The following is a 17,138-nucleotide window of genomic DNA, read 5'->3' on the forward strand; positions in this document are numbered from 1 at the left end:
ATTAATGTGTCCCTGGGTCTTCCTTTCATTTCTCAACAGTTTGAGCTCTTGGTTCATTATCATTCTCTTCACCAATACTCCTTAAATTATTGATTATTGCAATTCATACATCGATGACTATTTTATTTGCAAAATTTTTTAAAAATCTGTGTTTATTTTTGAGAGAGAGAGAGAGAGAGAGAGACAGACAGACAGACAGAGCACGAGAAGGGGAGGAGCAGAGAGAGAGGGAGATGCAGATCCTGAAGTAGTTTCCAGGTTCTGAGCTGTCAGCACAGAGCCCATGTGGGGCTTGAACTCACAAAAGCAAGTTCATGACCTGAGCCGAAGTCAGATGCTTAGCTGACTGAGCCACCCAGGCGCCCCAGTGACTATTCTAGCATCCTGGCTCTCTTCCTTGAACTCCCCTTTCCATTTATCTTAGTTTCTTGCTCAGCCATTCACTTCCCTAGAACTTGTCATTATTGATAACTGCAAAAATATTTTTGAATGAATTAGAGTTTTTCCTAGAATGATGTGGTTCAGGTTCAACTATACCCCTCTCTTGTTTTTTTATGGCAGTGTCAATTAAGCTTGTTCAGATAAATGAGTAGATTGGAATAGAAAGATTATCGTTTATGCAGTTTTAATCTTTTTTAGACACCTGAGTTATATCCCCAAATTACAGTGATGTATCATAAAAGTAGTGTTTAATGGCCCATCACCTAGTAATCCTATTAGCTCTTCAGTTTTGGCAGTCATGTTACTTGCAAAAGCATTTGTTACTATAATGAAAAGAGTGGTTCACTTTCTCAATTCTGATAAGAGATAACAGTAATTTGAATGCCTAAGTCCTTTTTTTTTTTTTTTTTTTTTTTTTTTGGTTTTCTGGAAGTTTGCAGTCTGCCTCCCTCTGGTAATGTGAAAGAAGGGCAATTATGAAAGGAAAATCTGTACCACTGTCATAGGCCTGTGCTCATATGTGGCAAACTTTGGAAGTAGGGGAAAAACACCTTAAATTATCTTTTACTCTTTCTTGTAAACTTTAAGATATATCAAGGTAGACCTATGCATTTGAAGATAGGCATTCTATAATACCATAAAAAAGTCTTTTAAAATTTCATTTACTATAAAATTCTTCAGACTTAGGTAATAATGAAAGCCAAAAAAAAAAAAAATTCAACAATCAATGCATTCTTTTAAAGCCCACAAGTAATGATTGTTTTAACTTAATCTAATTTAATTAAATTAATTTATTTTATTTTTTTTTTCTAAGTGAAGCTATTCTTTTCTTTAGCATTAGAAAGTTATAATGAGGGGCATGTGGGTGGCTTAGACGGTTGAGTGGCCTACTCTTGATTTAGGCTCAGGTCATGATCTCAATAGTTGTGAGATCAAGCCCTGTGTCGGACTCCACGCTGAGCATGGAGCCTGCTTGGGATTCTCACTCTCTCTCTCTCTCTCTCTCTCTCTCTCTCTCCCTCTCTCTCCCTCTCTCTCTTTCTTCCTCTGCCCCTTTCCCCTGCTCACACACACTCTCTCTCTCTTCTCTCTCTCTCTCTCAAAAGATAAAATCAAAATAAAAACTCACAATGATATTTTGGCTTAAATTTGAATTAAATATATCCTTTCTTTTTAAGAGTGTTGATGTGTTTCTAATACCGAGTCTTCCTGACCAAGGGCATGACATGTCTCTCTATTTATCTAGTTTTTTAAACTATTATTTAGTAAAGTTCTATACATACTTTCAGATAGCAGTCCTGCACATTTCCTGGAAATTATTCCTAAATATTTTGGATTTTTATACTTATATTGTGAATTTTAGTACAGACGAAAATCAGGACATGGTGCTGAGATGGGGGTAATGTATAAAGGACTTTTATATACAAGCATGGGAGGGGCAGAGCACCATCTGGAATAATGAGTCTGTTTATCACGGGGCAAATAAAAGTGTTCTGCATAATTCTACCAATTTTTTTTCCCATAGGAAAGGAGAAAAGAATTTGAACAAAATCTCAGAAAAACAGGTCTTGAGTTGGAAATTGAAGACAAAAGGGTAAGTGTAGCTGTTAATTTGTACCAGAGTCTTGGTGTTTTAAGCAATTGTTATGGCCTTTGACCAAATAGACTTTGTGTTTGAGAGCAATACAATAGTTTTTTTGGCTACTGTTATCTGGATGGTAGGGCATATGGTCTTCCTGGTAAAGAAGTAGGTCAAGGATATGAATATAAGACAATGAGCAGACACTGAAAAAAATAGACATAATTCCATGCAGGATACAAAGAAAGTGAAGATACAGTTCTTGTTTCATGTCTCTCATTTTTTTAAATATGAAATTTATTGTCAAATTGGTTTCCATACAACACCCAGTGCTCATCCCAACAGGTGCCCTCCTCAATGCCCATCACCCACTTTCCCCTCCCTCCCACCCCCCCATCAACCCTCAGTTTATTCTCATTTTTTAAGAGTCTCTTATGGTTTGGCTCCCTCCCTCTCTAACTTTTTTTTTTCCTTCCCCTCTCCCATGGTCTGGAGAGTGTTATGCTAAGTGAAATAAGTCATGCAGAGAAAGACAGATACCATATGTTTTCACTCTTATGTGGATCCTGAGAATCATATCTCTCATTTTGAAGGCTGTCTGTAATCTGGCACTCTAACTAGTTAACCTGGCCATCATCTGCATACCCACTACTTAAGCCAAGACAACTTTCTTTGCTCATGAATATGGCAAATTCTTTTACTTATTTATTTTCAATGTCTTGCCATCTATTGGTTTTCTAGAATTTCCTTCAAAATGTTTTTTTAATTTTTTTAAGCTTATTATTATTATTATTATTATTATTATTATTTTGAGAAAGAGCAGGAGGGAGAACAAGAGAGTGTGCACAAGCAGGGGAAGGGCAGAGAGAGAGGGAGAGAGAGAATCCAAAACAGGCTCTACACTGTCAGCACAGAACCCAATGTGAGGCCTGAACTCACGAACTGTGAGATCATGACTGGAGCTGAAGTCGGATGCTTAACCAACTGAGCCATCCAGGCACCCCCTGAATTTTATTGTTAAAAATATTCTTTGTTTGTCTCTATCACACACATGTGCGCGCACACACATACACACACACACACATACACATACACACACACACCATGTATACATATACATACATACACATATGTAAGTGTAATAATACAGATACACGTTTTGAGCATTTGTTCCTCTGTAGATTTTGCTGAAAAGTTTCAATAAATTGAAAGTGCTGTGACATCTGTGATTTGTTCGAGTTGTCATAAAACTTTGTGTCTTTACTCAGTTCGGTAACAAGTAAATCGGTATGCTTCCTGTTATCTTTGCCTTCTTTTTCTACAGAACTCTGAAGATGGAAAGACGTATTTTGTCAAGATCCATGCCCCTTGGGAGGTCCTAGTTACTTATGCTGAAGTGTTGGGAATCAAGATGCCTATTAAGGAGAGTGATATTCCTCTGCCCGAGAATATCCCATTCAGCTGTATGCTTGAGCCTCTGAAGCTCCCAAAGAATGTGAAGCACCCTCATCCTGAATATTTCACTGCCCAATTCACCAGACATCGGCAGGAACTCTTCCTCATTGAAGACAAATCAAGCTTCTTTCCGTCCTCATCGAGAAACAGAATTGTAGGTAGAAAAGACCTTTGAGCATATCCCTTCAAGTGAGGCTTGTGTATCTGCACGTGCTAGTATACATCAATGCTATGTCTGCACCGGGTTTGTGCATACATTTTGATAAGTACTGGGTGATATTGAGCAGGTTCGAAGGTCCACCTGGACTGCTTAAACCTGTTCACCTACCGACTTCTCAAACTGTTGTTTACACGTGAAAGGGTGACAGTGTGGGCACAGTCAAGACGGATGCTTTGTGCAATATTGGGAAAAGTTCTTAACGAAGAGCCAGGGCTTTGGTTTTATTGGTTCTTTGCAAATGGTTTTATAATCTTAGAGTGGTTTTATAAATTCAGTGCATAGCAGGAGGAATATTGGTCATTCCAAATGGAAATGGAATTTTAAAATTTCTTTGTATATCGATAGCATTTGAGAAACCTCAAAACTTTTTCCTTTCATTTAAAACCATTTTCAATCATGGATAATATTTCCTCCCCATTTGTAGTCAATAAGACCTTTAAATTTCCTATGAAGAGCCTCTCTGTAAAGAATCATGCTTTCTGAGTCACTGCTTCTTCATGTTAAGATAGGAATAAAGTCTAGGTTTGCCTAGAAAATTAAATGAGTTAAGGAATGAAAGGCTTCGATACCTGGAATATACTAGGTGCTCAGTAAGTGTTAGGTGTTATTATTATTATTGACCTGACTTGAGCGGGGGAAAAAAGTAATGTTCCTTTTTGCTCTGACCCTCCTCCCTGTTGCCTACTAATGTGATCACCAGGGTATTAATGATCACTTACTGCCTTTCCCAACTTGAGGCTTATTTCTTTTAGGTTCAGCACTCTTCAGTGACTAAGGATTTTGAAATCATCATTTTTTCTAGTTTCTCATTTTTTTTTTTTAATTCACGGACAGGAATATTACATACAATATAATGCCTAGAATTTGCATATAAAAATATGAACCTACAAACTAAAAATGTTCTCCCTTTTCTTCCCAGCAATAAAAACCCACCACCACCACCACAACTACAACCTAAGGGGCAATCTCTAAAAAGGGAGTAAAGAGCCTATGACATGGAATCAGAAGACCTGGTTTCAAGTCATAACTCTGCTGCTCTCTAAATAAAACAACCTCTCTTAAAACAGAGATAATGATGGTCAACACTGGGATTTCTATCAAAACCAAATGAAAGAATGTGTGTGAAGCACTCTGCAAATTGTAAAGTACTTTAGATAGACTTACTACGTTAAAAAGTAGCTACCAAAAGGCCAGTGAACCAGACCAAATTAGGAACTAGATTAAGTATAGAAATACTAGTATCCATTTATTTTTACTGCTTCTGTGTAAAGAGTGCCAATACCTTAGATTAATTCAACATTAAAACACAACAATTTTAATAATTTAATAATTTAAAATTTTATATTACATGGGGCGCCTGGGTGGCTCAGTCAGTTAAGCACATGACTCTTGATTTCAGCTCAAGTCATAATCTCATGGTTTATGGGATCAAAGCCCTGCATTAGGCTCTGTGTTGACAGCAAGGAGCCTACTTGGGATTCTCTCTCTTCCTCTCTCTGCCCTTCCCCTGCTCGCTCTCTCTCTCTCTCTCTCTCAAAATAAAAAAGATAAACATTAAAAAATATTTATATTACACTATCACTCTTGACAAAAAGATGTACTAGTTTAGGGTCCTAGTAACAACAGATGGAGTGCTCAGTGCTCCATAGCATTCTTGACACTAGTATTTACAAAGCTTTCTTTTTCTTTCTTTTGTAATTGTAGCATAACATGAATAGAGATAGGCCCACAAGTCATAAATGTACAGCACACTGAAACAACACAAAACAAATACGGCCATGTAACCACCACCCATATCAAGGAGAAGACTTTGCTAGCCCCCCAGAGACCCTGCTGCCTCCTTCCAATCACTATTCCATCATCCTCAGTAGAGGTGGGCTTTAACTTCCAACAGCAAAGATTACACTATTTTTACACTTCACAAAAACGGAATCATGCCGTATATATTCTTTTTTGAGTATGGCTTCTTTGGCTTAACATTTATTTGTGTGATTAATTTAGCTCTTATGTGAGTTATTGTGCATTCATTTTCATTACTTGGTCTTGAAATTTATTTGTGTATGTGTCATGATGGTTGTTTTGTTGAGAGAGAGCGAGTGAGCACGTGAGTGGGGGAGAGGAACAGAGGGAGAGAGAATCTTAAGCAGGCTCCACACTCAGTGCAGAACCCAACGCTGTGCTCAATCTCATGTCCCTGAGATCATTACCTGAGCTGACATCAAAAGTCGACGCTCAACCGAGCTACCCAGGTGCCTCCGTCATTATGGTTTTAATTTGCCTTTCACTCATATAAATGGGATTGATTCTCCTTGTATATGTTTATTGCTTATTTAGATATGCACTTTTATGAAGTCCCTGCTAAAGTCTTTTGTCTGTTTTTCAATTAGGTCTTTTCTTTACTTGTTGATTGGTAGGAATTGTTTATATATTCCTTTTATGAGCCCTTTGTTCATTATATATGTTTACTGATCTTTTCCTACTTCTTGCTTCCTTTTTCTAATGGTTTCTTTTGCTCAACAGATGTTTTTAATTTTAATGTAGTCCAATTTCTCAAGCCTTTACTTTATGAATCATGCTCTTAATCTTTAACTACCACCAAGACCATGAAGTTAATTTCCTATATTATTTTTTTGAAGTTGTATTACTTTACTTTCCACATTGAGGACTACTGTCCACCTGGAATTAATTTTTGTGCATGGTGCAGTTTTCCCACCATATATGTGGTCATCGGTTTGCAACAATTATTGAAAACATTCAACTTTTCACTATTTTTCAGTTTTACCTTTGTCATAACTCATGTATCTATACATTCATAGGCCTACTTCTGGGCCGTGTTCTGCAGCTTTGATCTTTTTTGTCCATTCTTGCATCGATACTGGCAATGTTGAACTTTACTTGAGTTCTGTAGTCGTGGAAAACAGGGACAGTTACAGAAATCGCCCACTCTTCTCATTCTGGGAAACTGTAAAGGATTGCCCTTCACCACATGACTTAAAGAATATTCATAGATAACCACCACCCCCATCTCCCAATTTGACTTGAGAGCACCATTTGCCACATAGTTCATCCTAAATTCTCCTGGTCATTGGCGTGTCCATTTGTGTTAGTTGTCTTTATACCAAGAAAAAAAATTAAGCTTCTCATAATCTCTATGGCAAGCGAGTAGTTACAAGTTGGAGCCAGTTGCCCGGGCTACACTGCCATAGAGACAGGGAGGTAGTGATGCTGTCTTTCTTGATGTTTACATTTAGAAGAGATGGGTCCTAGAAAACTTAAGAAACACACTCCTGCATTGTAAAACTGTCAAGAGGCTTATCTAGTAGATTTTTACAGATTTATATAAATCTCAAAGGGATGGAGAAAAAATTTATAAGTTCTCTAAAGAAATACTCTAAGAAGAGAGAGATGGAGGAAATCCCTTTCCCTTGTGGCTCCAGGGAAATTTAGATTCACACCTAGCCTTGTAATTTCTCCCTTTTGTTATTAGTTTGTGGTAATAAGAGTCAGACACAGGCCTTCCACATGCCTGCTCTTTGTTGGATAAATGGCTAGCTGAACTATTTATCTGCACTGACCCATCAAAGTATTTGTTAGCTAAACTGACCAAATTTTGATTAAACTTGCCTCCCACAGGACCCTAAGCTTTGATGTACCTTTAACCCAAGCCGACCCTGGCAGGTGTAACAGTCCTGCCTTAACACAAAGAAAGATGCTCTCTGAAACTGCCTTGCCTCTCCCAAATGAATGAATGAATGAATGAAAATACGCTTTCTGCCTGACTTTTCAGATGTCTGCAGATATTGCTCTTGCAATAGTTTTCCTCCCCCTCTTGCTTTTTGTTTTTAATGTTTATTTATTTTGAGACAGAGCGCACACATGCATGGTGGGGAAGGGGAGGGGCAGAGTTTGTGTGTGCAAACTACACCACCCCACCTTCTACATCTTCCTTCAGACAACAAAGGGAAGGTTCAGAGCCTGTGTCTACATTCAGACAAAGTTGGACATTGTTAAATTGTGATGGAAACAAAATGTGGAAAGCATAAAGTTCAGAAATGTGTTGTCTAATGCTTACTTCAAATTATATCATAGGTTTATTATATTCTCTCACGGTGTCCTTTTGGCGTAGAAGATGGGAAGAAAAAGTTTGGGATTGAAAGACTGCTAACTTCTAATACCTATTCATCTGCCTATCCACTCCATGATGTAAGTATAAGCTTGGTTTTGAAATCCTGAATCCATTTTTCCTCTCCCACATTCAGAGGTTGCCTTGTTGCGAGAGAGAATCTTCCCTTTGCTTCCTCTTTAAGACAGGTTACTTAATTCTTTCTCATGTTGGGAAAATCCCTCAAACTCCCTAGTTCCAAGCTGAGAACTTTAACAGCTATGCTGAAGCACATAGTTTATACATCTTTACATTGAGGTTTTAATGGAAATTTATTTTAAAAAACATTACATTTGTGTGTGAATTTTCTTTAGAACTCATATTGAAAATAGTGGTTTTATTAAAAGAACATTACAGAATATGTGGAAATTTCTATCTGAATCCATCAGATCTTTTCTAATTTATAAAGTTTTTAATCCATAAAGGACTTGAATTATGTGCATTAATGTGTTCATTTATTAGATACATAATTGATTTTAATGACAGACATTTTCTTGTGTGTGTGTGTGTGTGTGTGTGTGCGCGCGCGCGCGTGTGTGTGTGTGTGTGTTTTTACAAATTAAAGGTTTGTGGCAACACTGTGTTGAAGAAGTCCATTGGTACCATTTTTCCAACAATATTTGTATATTTCATGTTTCTTATTTATTTAAAAAAATTTTTTTGATGATTATTTATTTTTGAGAGAGTGAGAGAGAGACTGAGTGCGAGTGAGGGAGGGGCAGAGAGAGAGGGAGACACAGAATCCAAAGCAGGCTCCAGGCTCTGAGCTGTCCGCACAGAGCTCGATGCAGGGCTTAAACCCACAGACCACGAGATCATGACCTGAGCCGAAGTCGGATGCTTAACCAACTGAGCCACCTAGGTGCCCCTCATGTCTTGTTTTTTTGAGACATGAGTTTTTTGGTTTCCCACTGCATATATAAAATTGTTTACACAATACTGTAGTCTGTTAAGTGTGCAATAGCATTATGTCTAAAAAAGAACAATGTACACCTTAATTAAAAAAATAATTTATTGCTAAAAATGCTAACCATCATCTGAGCCTTCAGCAAATTGTAATCTTGCTGTTGGAGGGTCTTGCTTCTGGACAGCTGGAAACTGATTGCTGAAGATTGGGGTGGCTGTGACAATTTGTTAAAATAAGACAGTGAAGTTTGCTACATCGATTAGATTCTTCCTTTCACAAATGATTTCTCTGTAAGGTGAGATGCCTTTTAATGAACTGGGTCTCTTCAACAACTGTCAAGCTGATTAAGCAGAATTTTCCTAAATAGGTGACAGGTTTTTATTATTATTATTATTATTTTAATGTTTATTTTTAAGAGAGAGAAAGAGAGACAAAGTGCAAGTGGGGGAGGGGCAGAGAGAGAGGGAGACAGAATCCAAAGCAGGCTCCAGGTTCCAAGCTGTCAGCACAGACCCTGACATGGGGCCCAAACCCACAAACCGTGAGATCACGACCTCAGCCGAAGTCAGCTGCTTCTCTGACTAAGCCATCCAGGTGCCCTAAATGGGTGGCAGTGTTTAACAGGAGTATCAATTCAGGTGAATTTAATTTAAGTGTTAGAGAAATCATCCTCCTTCCCCAACTCTCCCTCTCCCTGTACACACATTTTTTTCCCCTTGGGCAAAAGAATTTCTAGGTGATTATAGATTCAAAATAATGTCATGGCCATTTAGTAGAGAGAGATATATATAGTGGGTTAATAAAACACTTCACAATGCATTCTCTGTCAGTTTTCACAGAAAAAAAGTCCTTTTGAAGATTTTGAGAATTATTTCTTTTTAGGGCATTCATTCTCTTTTTACTATTACCAGGTCATTAAACCAAACTAATATCCTCAGTCAGCAGCAACTTTAATCCATAAATCAAGCCTTCCAGCAAGCAGGGTGCTTTATGATCACTAGAAACCTTAGCTGTTGGGGCGCCTGGGTGGCGCAGTCGGTTAAGCGTCCGACTTCAGCCAGGTCACGATCTCGCGGTCCCTGAGTTCGAGCCCCGCGTCAGGCTCTGGGCTGATGGCTCGGAGCCTGGAGCCTGTTTCCGATTCTGTGTCTCCCTCTCTCTCTGCCCCTCCCCCATTCATGCTCTGTCTCTCTCTGTCCCAAAAATAAATTAAAAAAAAAAAAAAAAAAGAAACCTTAGCTGTTAGTGATAGATGTAACTTACCATTAATTCTACTTTTTTTTCTTTGTTTTCTATCCTGAATGTAAGTTTAGGTGCTAGATTTTCCCTTATGTGCTTTAAAGAATGGTTTTTCAAGATACCCAAATAGGCTGCCTTTTTATTATTTTGTTTCTCAAGATTCAGTAGGATTAGTGACAGAAGAAGAAAACAAGACGGAATCTACGTGATAGAAAATCTTCTATCTTATCACATAGAGATTTTCACATGTGCTTAATTTAGATTGGATATTCATTCATGCTGTCTGTAGCAGTTCATTTGTCTGGACCAGCAGTTGAAAGAATGTGTTGAACTGCCATGTGTAGACAGCACTAGTATTCTGCTCTGTTGTGAAGGGGTATTAATAAAGCTATTCAGTAGGTAACAATGGGGAAAATCTTAGGCATGAAACAATACTGAGGTTCTTTGGTGTAAAGTTTATGATACATATTTCAAGTTTTCTGGGAAATGGTGGCAGTGATTGACAGGACCAGATAGTTTTCTGGAGGAGATTCCTGTCATAGCAGGATGACTTTGGATCATTCACTGGACGTTGCTTGGGTCTAATTTTTCTATATGTGAAGTAAAAGTGTTAGCCTATTTCTAATGTCCCAGCCAGTTACGTAGTTATATTAATCCCTGAGCTGTGACTATTCTAGTATAATTTGAGTAAAGAAAGGGCTTTCGACGTGAAAGAACAGCTTGAGGAAAGCCAAAGGTTCAGACTTTAACTTGTATTTTTAAATAACTGGGTGCGAGAATTTAATGAATCCCTTGTGTCATCGTTTATTGTAGTTTTGGGGAGATAATTGCACATCAATGGGATATGAAAATCCAAATCTAAAAGCTAAAGAGAACATTTGCTTCATTCACTAAACTTCTTATAAAACAGTGTTTATTTGCTTCACCCTCATCTTTTGCTTTGTCATTCAAGTACTTTCATTTTGACTATCTTGTAGGGTCAATATTGGAAGCCATCAGAACCTCCTAACCCTGTCAACGAGAGGTACACACTTTGCCAGAATTGGGCTCGGTTTTCCTATTTTTACAAGGAGCAGCCTTTAGATTTGATTAGGTAAGTTCCTTATTAAACACTATCAAACGGATTAAAACTTCATGATGTGATTTTTATTCACAGTGGTATCATATTCCATTCTTTTCACCACTGTTTTCACCCACCACATGTCACATGTCCCCAGTTTTGTACCCACACTATCACTTAGTCATTCATTTGTGAGCAGAATACTGTCGGAATGTGCTTCATCACCATACAGAAGTAGCTCAGTAGTTAAGAGGTTGGGCCTTGGTGTGTGGGGTGGGCTGGGTTCAGATCCAAGTTGGTCAAATTATTTAACTTCTGTGAGGCTCATCAGTAAAATGGGAATAACAGTGGTGCTTTCCTTATGAGGCTACTTAATAATAAAATGAGATAATGTATATTTTTTAGCACAGGGGTAGCACTTAGTGCTTAATATGTATTAGCTTTGTTTTGTTTTGTTTTTCTCTGAGTTCAGGAATTTAGAAGATAGCAGAAAGGTTGTGTATGGACGTCTGTGTGTGTGTGCATGTGTAGATCTCAGAGATCTGGGAAGGCGTTTGTCCTGTGACCTCAATTCTTTAGACAGTTTCATTGCCTAAGCAAGAAGACTGCAGTAGCAAGTTCCTGCTTTGCACGATAACAATACTACATACATACAGGATGTTAGGAGACTCCTGCTATGATTTCAGTAAAGGAACGATCAGATTAGACCCCTGGTTGTTACAGACCCTGTTTTTTACTCAGTGATTTATATTTGTAGTACTGTGTTTGCACAACATCACAGTATCCTTTTTATGAGACTGATTTGGATGCATACATCCAAACAAGTGAACGATGATCTCAACAGGTTTGTTTAAGGCAAATAAGAAGGGAAATTTTTAAGAATAAATGAAAGGCAGATAGCATATATAAGCTGGTACTTTTGGTAAATCATTGTCTGAACTCTTTATTCGATGGATGTTTTAATTATTTTGAATAATGGTCATTTCATTTTTTTAATGATGAAAGTAGCACACGTTTATCAAAAATTCAAATAATAAACAGATGTGCAAAGCTTTTTTTTTTAAGTTTAATTTTGAGAGACCGTGCATGCAGATGTGTGCGAGCATAAGCAGGGTAGTTTCAGAGAGAGAGGCAGAGAGAAAATCCCAAGCAGGCTCTCCACTGCCAGCACAGAGCTCCATGCAGGGCTCAAGCCCACGAACTGCGAGATCATGACCTGAACCAAAACCAAGAGTCGGATACTCAATTGACTGAGCCACCCAGGCACCCCAAGATGTGCAGAGTTTTAAGTGAAATTCTACCTCTATTGAACTTTGCAGAAGTGACTGCTGTTGATTTGGTATATCCATTCAGTTCTATTTTTATGTGCACAATAAAATGCATACACAATCATATTTTTTCCTTAGAAAAAACAATGACATCTTTATTTACCTTTCAGCTGCAATTTTCTGTTTGCACTAAATAATATATTATTGGTACTCCTCCTGTGAATACACACAGTTCTATCTCATGCTTTTTAAGAGAACACAGAGTGCCATATTGTAAATTTTGCATAATTCATTTATCTGGTTTTTTATTGAAAAACAGGTTGTCCCAGATTTTTCACTGTTACAAACGTGTTGCTAAGAACAGTTTGCAGACATTGTGCCCTTGGAGGATGTTTTCATAGCATATTTTCAAAGAAGCAAAGTCATCAGAATGAAGGTTTACATAGTTTTACATTGTTCAAAATATATTTAAAATATGTATTCATTTGACATTTTAAAACTATCAACAGGTGTTTCTGCTATGAGTATTCCCCAAAGGTTTGTATTTATAACCCTAGATACGCACAAACACATTACATCTTGGGTCAGTGCCAATGTAGCTGTAATACTTCGTTAGCCCTTGATAATTTCCTTTTACAACAAAGTGGAAGCTCAAGTATTTAATCAGATGACAGTGTCTAGCTGAAATTTAAGAACTTTTTAGTTTTTCATTTTCTTATAATAACTTATAATTTGTAGCAAGTTATACTGCCTTTTCTGATTCAATAGTGAAATAATATTTTTATTTATTTATTTTAAAATTTTTTATTGTTTATTTAATTTTGAGAGAGAGAGAGAGCAGGTTTGGGAAAGGGGCAGAGAGAGACGGAGATACAGAATCCGAAGCAGGCTCCACGCTCTGAGCTGTCAGCCCAGAGCCCAACACGGGGCTTGAACTCAGGAGCAGTGAAATCATGACCTGAGCCGAAGTTGGCCACATGCAAAACATGAATCTTGATCCTTTCCTATACAGAAATTTAAACTAACTTGAATGGATCAGGGAACTTAGTGTAAGGGCTAAAAATACAAAACTTCTAGAAGAATATTTAGGAGAAAAATTCATATGGCCTGAGATTAGGCATGGACTTTTCACAAAAGACATAAAAAGCCAAATTTAAAAATTCATAAATCGGATTTAATTAACATTGAAAATGTGTGCTCTCTAAAAGACACCGTTCTAAAAATAAAAAGGCAAACCACAGACTGGAGAAAATACTTGCAACACACCTATTAGTAAAGGACATCTAGAATATTGAAGGAACTCTTAGAATTCAATAATGAGACAAAATCTTTAAAAATGGACAAAAGATTATAACAGATACTGCACCAAAGAAAGATATTTATGGATGGCCAATTAGTACATCAAAAGATGCATAACATCTGTATTCACTAGAGGAATAAGAGTTAAAATGTTTGCCATTGAGATACCACCACACCACCCACTATAATAGCTAAAATCTAAAAGATTGGCAACAATAAGAGCTGACAGGGGTGTGGAACAACTTGAAGACTCAAAGTGCTGCTAGAATGCCAAATGGAGTAGCAACTGTATAAAAAAATTTGACACTTCTCATCAAGTTAAATACACACTTTGTGTATGACCAGGCAATTCCGCTACTAAGTCTTTGCCCACGAAAAAATGGAGCGTATATGTCCACAGAAACACCACCGATTGAATGTTTATAGCAGATTATTGCAGAGTAAGAAAAAACTGGAAACAACCAAAGGCTGCCAATGGGTAAATGGATAAACAAATTATCATATATTCATACAATGGTTTGTTGTTTTTTTGTTTTTTTTCCTCTGAGAGAAATTACAGATAGATGCAACATCAAAGGATGAATCTTAAAAGCATTACGCTAAGGAAAAGAAGCAGGCCATGGAAGGCTGCATAGTCTTAGGTTTCCATTTATAAAACATTCTGGAAGAGGCAAAACTATAGGGACCTAAATGACAGTAGTGGTTGCCCAGATCTGGGGTTTGGGGAAAGGGTTAACTGCAAAGGACCCTAAGGGAACCTTAGGTTCCATCATCTGAGATGATGGAAACGCTCTATGTGTTGACTCTGGTGGTGGTTACCTGAGCGCATGCGTCTGAACTTACCAAATTATGCGCTTAGGTGTATGCACCCCAATCAATTTGATTAAAAAACAAGGGGCGCCTGGGTGGCGCAGTCGGTTAAGCGTCCGACTTCAGCCAGGTCACGATCTCGCGGTCCGTGAGTTCGAGCCCCGCGTCAGGCTCTGGGCTGATGGCTCGGAGCCTGGAGCCTGTTTCCGATTCTGTGTCTCCCTCTCTCTCTGCCCCTCCCCCGTTCATGCTCTGTCTCTCTCTGTCCCAAAAATAAAATAAAAAATGTTGAAAAAAAAAAATGATTAAAAAACAAAAAGAAAGAAACACCACTCCTCTTAAAGGATTAACTTTCTGGGATAGAGGGTGAGCTAGGGTTTGGTGGATTCCTCCTTGGAGAGATGAGCCCCGTTGGCCTGGAGGAGCTGGAGTCCTTACACAGTGGCCTGGAAACGGTGTTGGACGCTGACCCCCAAAGATATTCCCAGTATATGTGAGACATATCTGGGGGACTCCAGGGACGCCGGAAAGGAAATGACGCGGGAGACGGGGGGCCAAGGCCTGCAGTTGTACAGGTAGGAAGTGGCAGTTGAATAGTGGATTCGTCAACGAACGCGACATGATCTCATTGATACGGTGTACCAGTCCTTAAGCTGTGGTTCCTCAGCTGCTTCATGAAATTGAGACTGGAACTCTCAAAATCACGAGTATGCGTTGCCACTTGGCTCACTGGGACTCTGCCAGCAGGAAGCACTGGAGGAGGAAACAAGGATCTGTTTCCTTTGTTTTTTTGTGGGTTTCCCGTTTGCTTCCTGTGAGCGAGCGATTCCCCAACAACGCTCCTAGTCCTGGATGGGGCAGTGCCTTCCTGTTGCTGAGGCTGCACGCCGCGTACAGTTTTCCCGACCCTTGCAGACCCCACCCGGTCCGACCTGCTCTGAGGTCCCTGCACGAGCCTGCCAGGACCTCCTTCTCAGAGACCTGGGTCCCAGCCCCATGGGCCCCCTCCCGTGACTTTAGAGACACCAACAGCCGGCTATGAACAGCCTCTTCTGAGATGGCAATCAGCTCCGTGGAGCCCCGGGTTGTTTATGACAACTTTGGTCATCCAAAGTGTGATCCTGTTTCTCAACTCTATAGTTTATGTTTTCTTCATTGCTTCTAATAAGTCCCTCATTTTTTATATGAATTTTGATTATCCAGCTACAAATCTTGTTTGATTTCTCCACTGTTTTCACTCTGCTTAATAATAAACAATCTGTGGGAAGTTTGGCTACTCATTAAAATTTCTCCCTAGACACAGCATATAGAACGGTTCTCACCTGAACCAATATTCACTGTTTTGGTTGCAATGTGAGTTTCCAACTGTATTACTCCTTCCTTGTCTAATTGTTGTCACTCAGCATCCTTTTACCCAACTTCCATCAGGAGCCCTGGGAGCTGGATCCTATGTCTTTATAACATTGCTCCTTTTTCCTCGCCAGAACTCTACCCCACTCACTTCACACGTAAGATTTATTTCAGTTTGTTTTCAGTTTTAGTGAAAACCCAGGGAAGTGGCACTCTATCTCTGATCCCTTTCATCCCATTCCTTGCCCTCTTTTCTTATATATTATCCCTTATAACTGGCCAACTTCTCCATTTTCTGATTTATCTTTATGAAAAGCAGATATATGTATTTTCTGAACTTTCTTTTTCATTTTTAAGTGGCATCCTATACAGACTCTTCAGCAATTTGCTATTTTCACTTAATACAGTCTGAAGATCAATCCATATGCATTCATTGAGCCACCCTCATCCATTTTTCGGCTTTCTGGTACACCATTATGTGTACTTGGACATTTAGGTAGCCTCCCGGATTTCATGATTACAAAGTGTTTCCGTGAGTAAAAATGTACCTGTGTATTTTTGTATTGTTGAGAGTGTGTTTTCAGGGTAAATCCGTATGTATGAGATTGTTGGGTTGCAGGGTAAGTGCGTATGTAGTTGTGTTACATATCACCAAATTTCCCTTCACTGGGACTGGACCATTGGGAATTCCCACCAACAGTATATGGAAGTGCAGAGTGCACGCTTAAGTTTTCTAATTCTTGCCAGCTGACTGGTGAGAAGCAGTGTTTTAGTGTAGCTTTAATCTGTACTTCCCTTATTATGTACACAATTGAACATCGTTTTGTATGTTAAGGGATATTTTTGTAGCTTTTTAAATGAATAGTATATTCATATCTTTTGTCTATTTTTTCTATAGGATTTTTGCCTTCTTTCTCAATGTTTTTAAGTTTTTAATATACTGAGGTTTTATTACCCTTTATCTGTAGTATGTATTCTTAGTATTTTCTTCAAGTTTTCCATTTGCATTTTGACTTTGCTTATGGGTTTTTTTTTAACTTTGTTTGGTTCTTGCTATGTAGAAGTATTTTCTCATTTTTTCATGAAGTCAAGTTTATCAAAATTTTTATTACATTTGGATTTTTAGAGACAGAATGCCTTTCTATACACTCAAGATATAGAGGATTTCACCTACATTTGTTTTACTTGAATAGTTTCAATTTTAATGTTTAGATTCCTGATCCATTTAAAATTTATTCTTACATATTTTGTGAGGAGTATATCTAATTTTATCTACTTGTCCCAACACCATTTATTAAGTTTATTGATGTTGCAGTAATTTGAGGTATGACCTATATCTTCAAGGTTT

The 17,138-nt window shown here is 38.3% G+C and overlaps 1 protein-coding gene across 2 annotated transcripts in view; it reads left to right on the forward strand.

The window, feature by feature from the left end:
• ANO5 (anoctamin 5) overlaps nt 1–17,138 on the forward strand; it is a 106,580-nt gene that overhangs the window by 46,464 nt on the left and 42,978 nt on the right. For both annotated transcript variants that reach the window (XM_042906393.1, XM_042906395.1), the window contains 4 exons: nt 1,967–2,035; nt 3,345–3,629; nt 7,785–7,898; nt 10,981–11,096. In XM_042906393.1, coding sequence (XP_042762327.1) covers nt 1,967–2,035; nt 3,345–3,629; nt 7,785–7,898; nt 10,981–11,096 — 584 coding nt within the window. The remainder of the gene's footprint in view (nt 1–1,966; nt 2,036–3,344; nt 3,630–7,784; nt 7,899–10,980; nt 11,097–17,138) is intronic.

This window comes from Panthera leo, chromosome D1 (assembly GCF_018350215.1).
Source record: "Panthera leo isolate Ple1 chromosome D1, P.leo_Ple1_pat1.1, whole genome shotgun sequence".
Lineage (NCBI taxonomy): Eukaryota > Metazoa > Chordata > Mammalia > Carnivora > Felidae > Panthera > Panthera leo.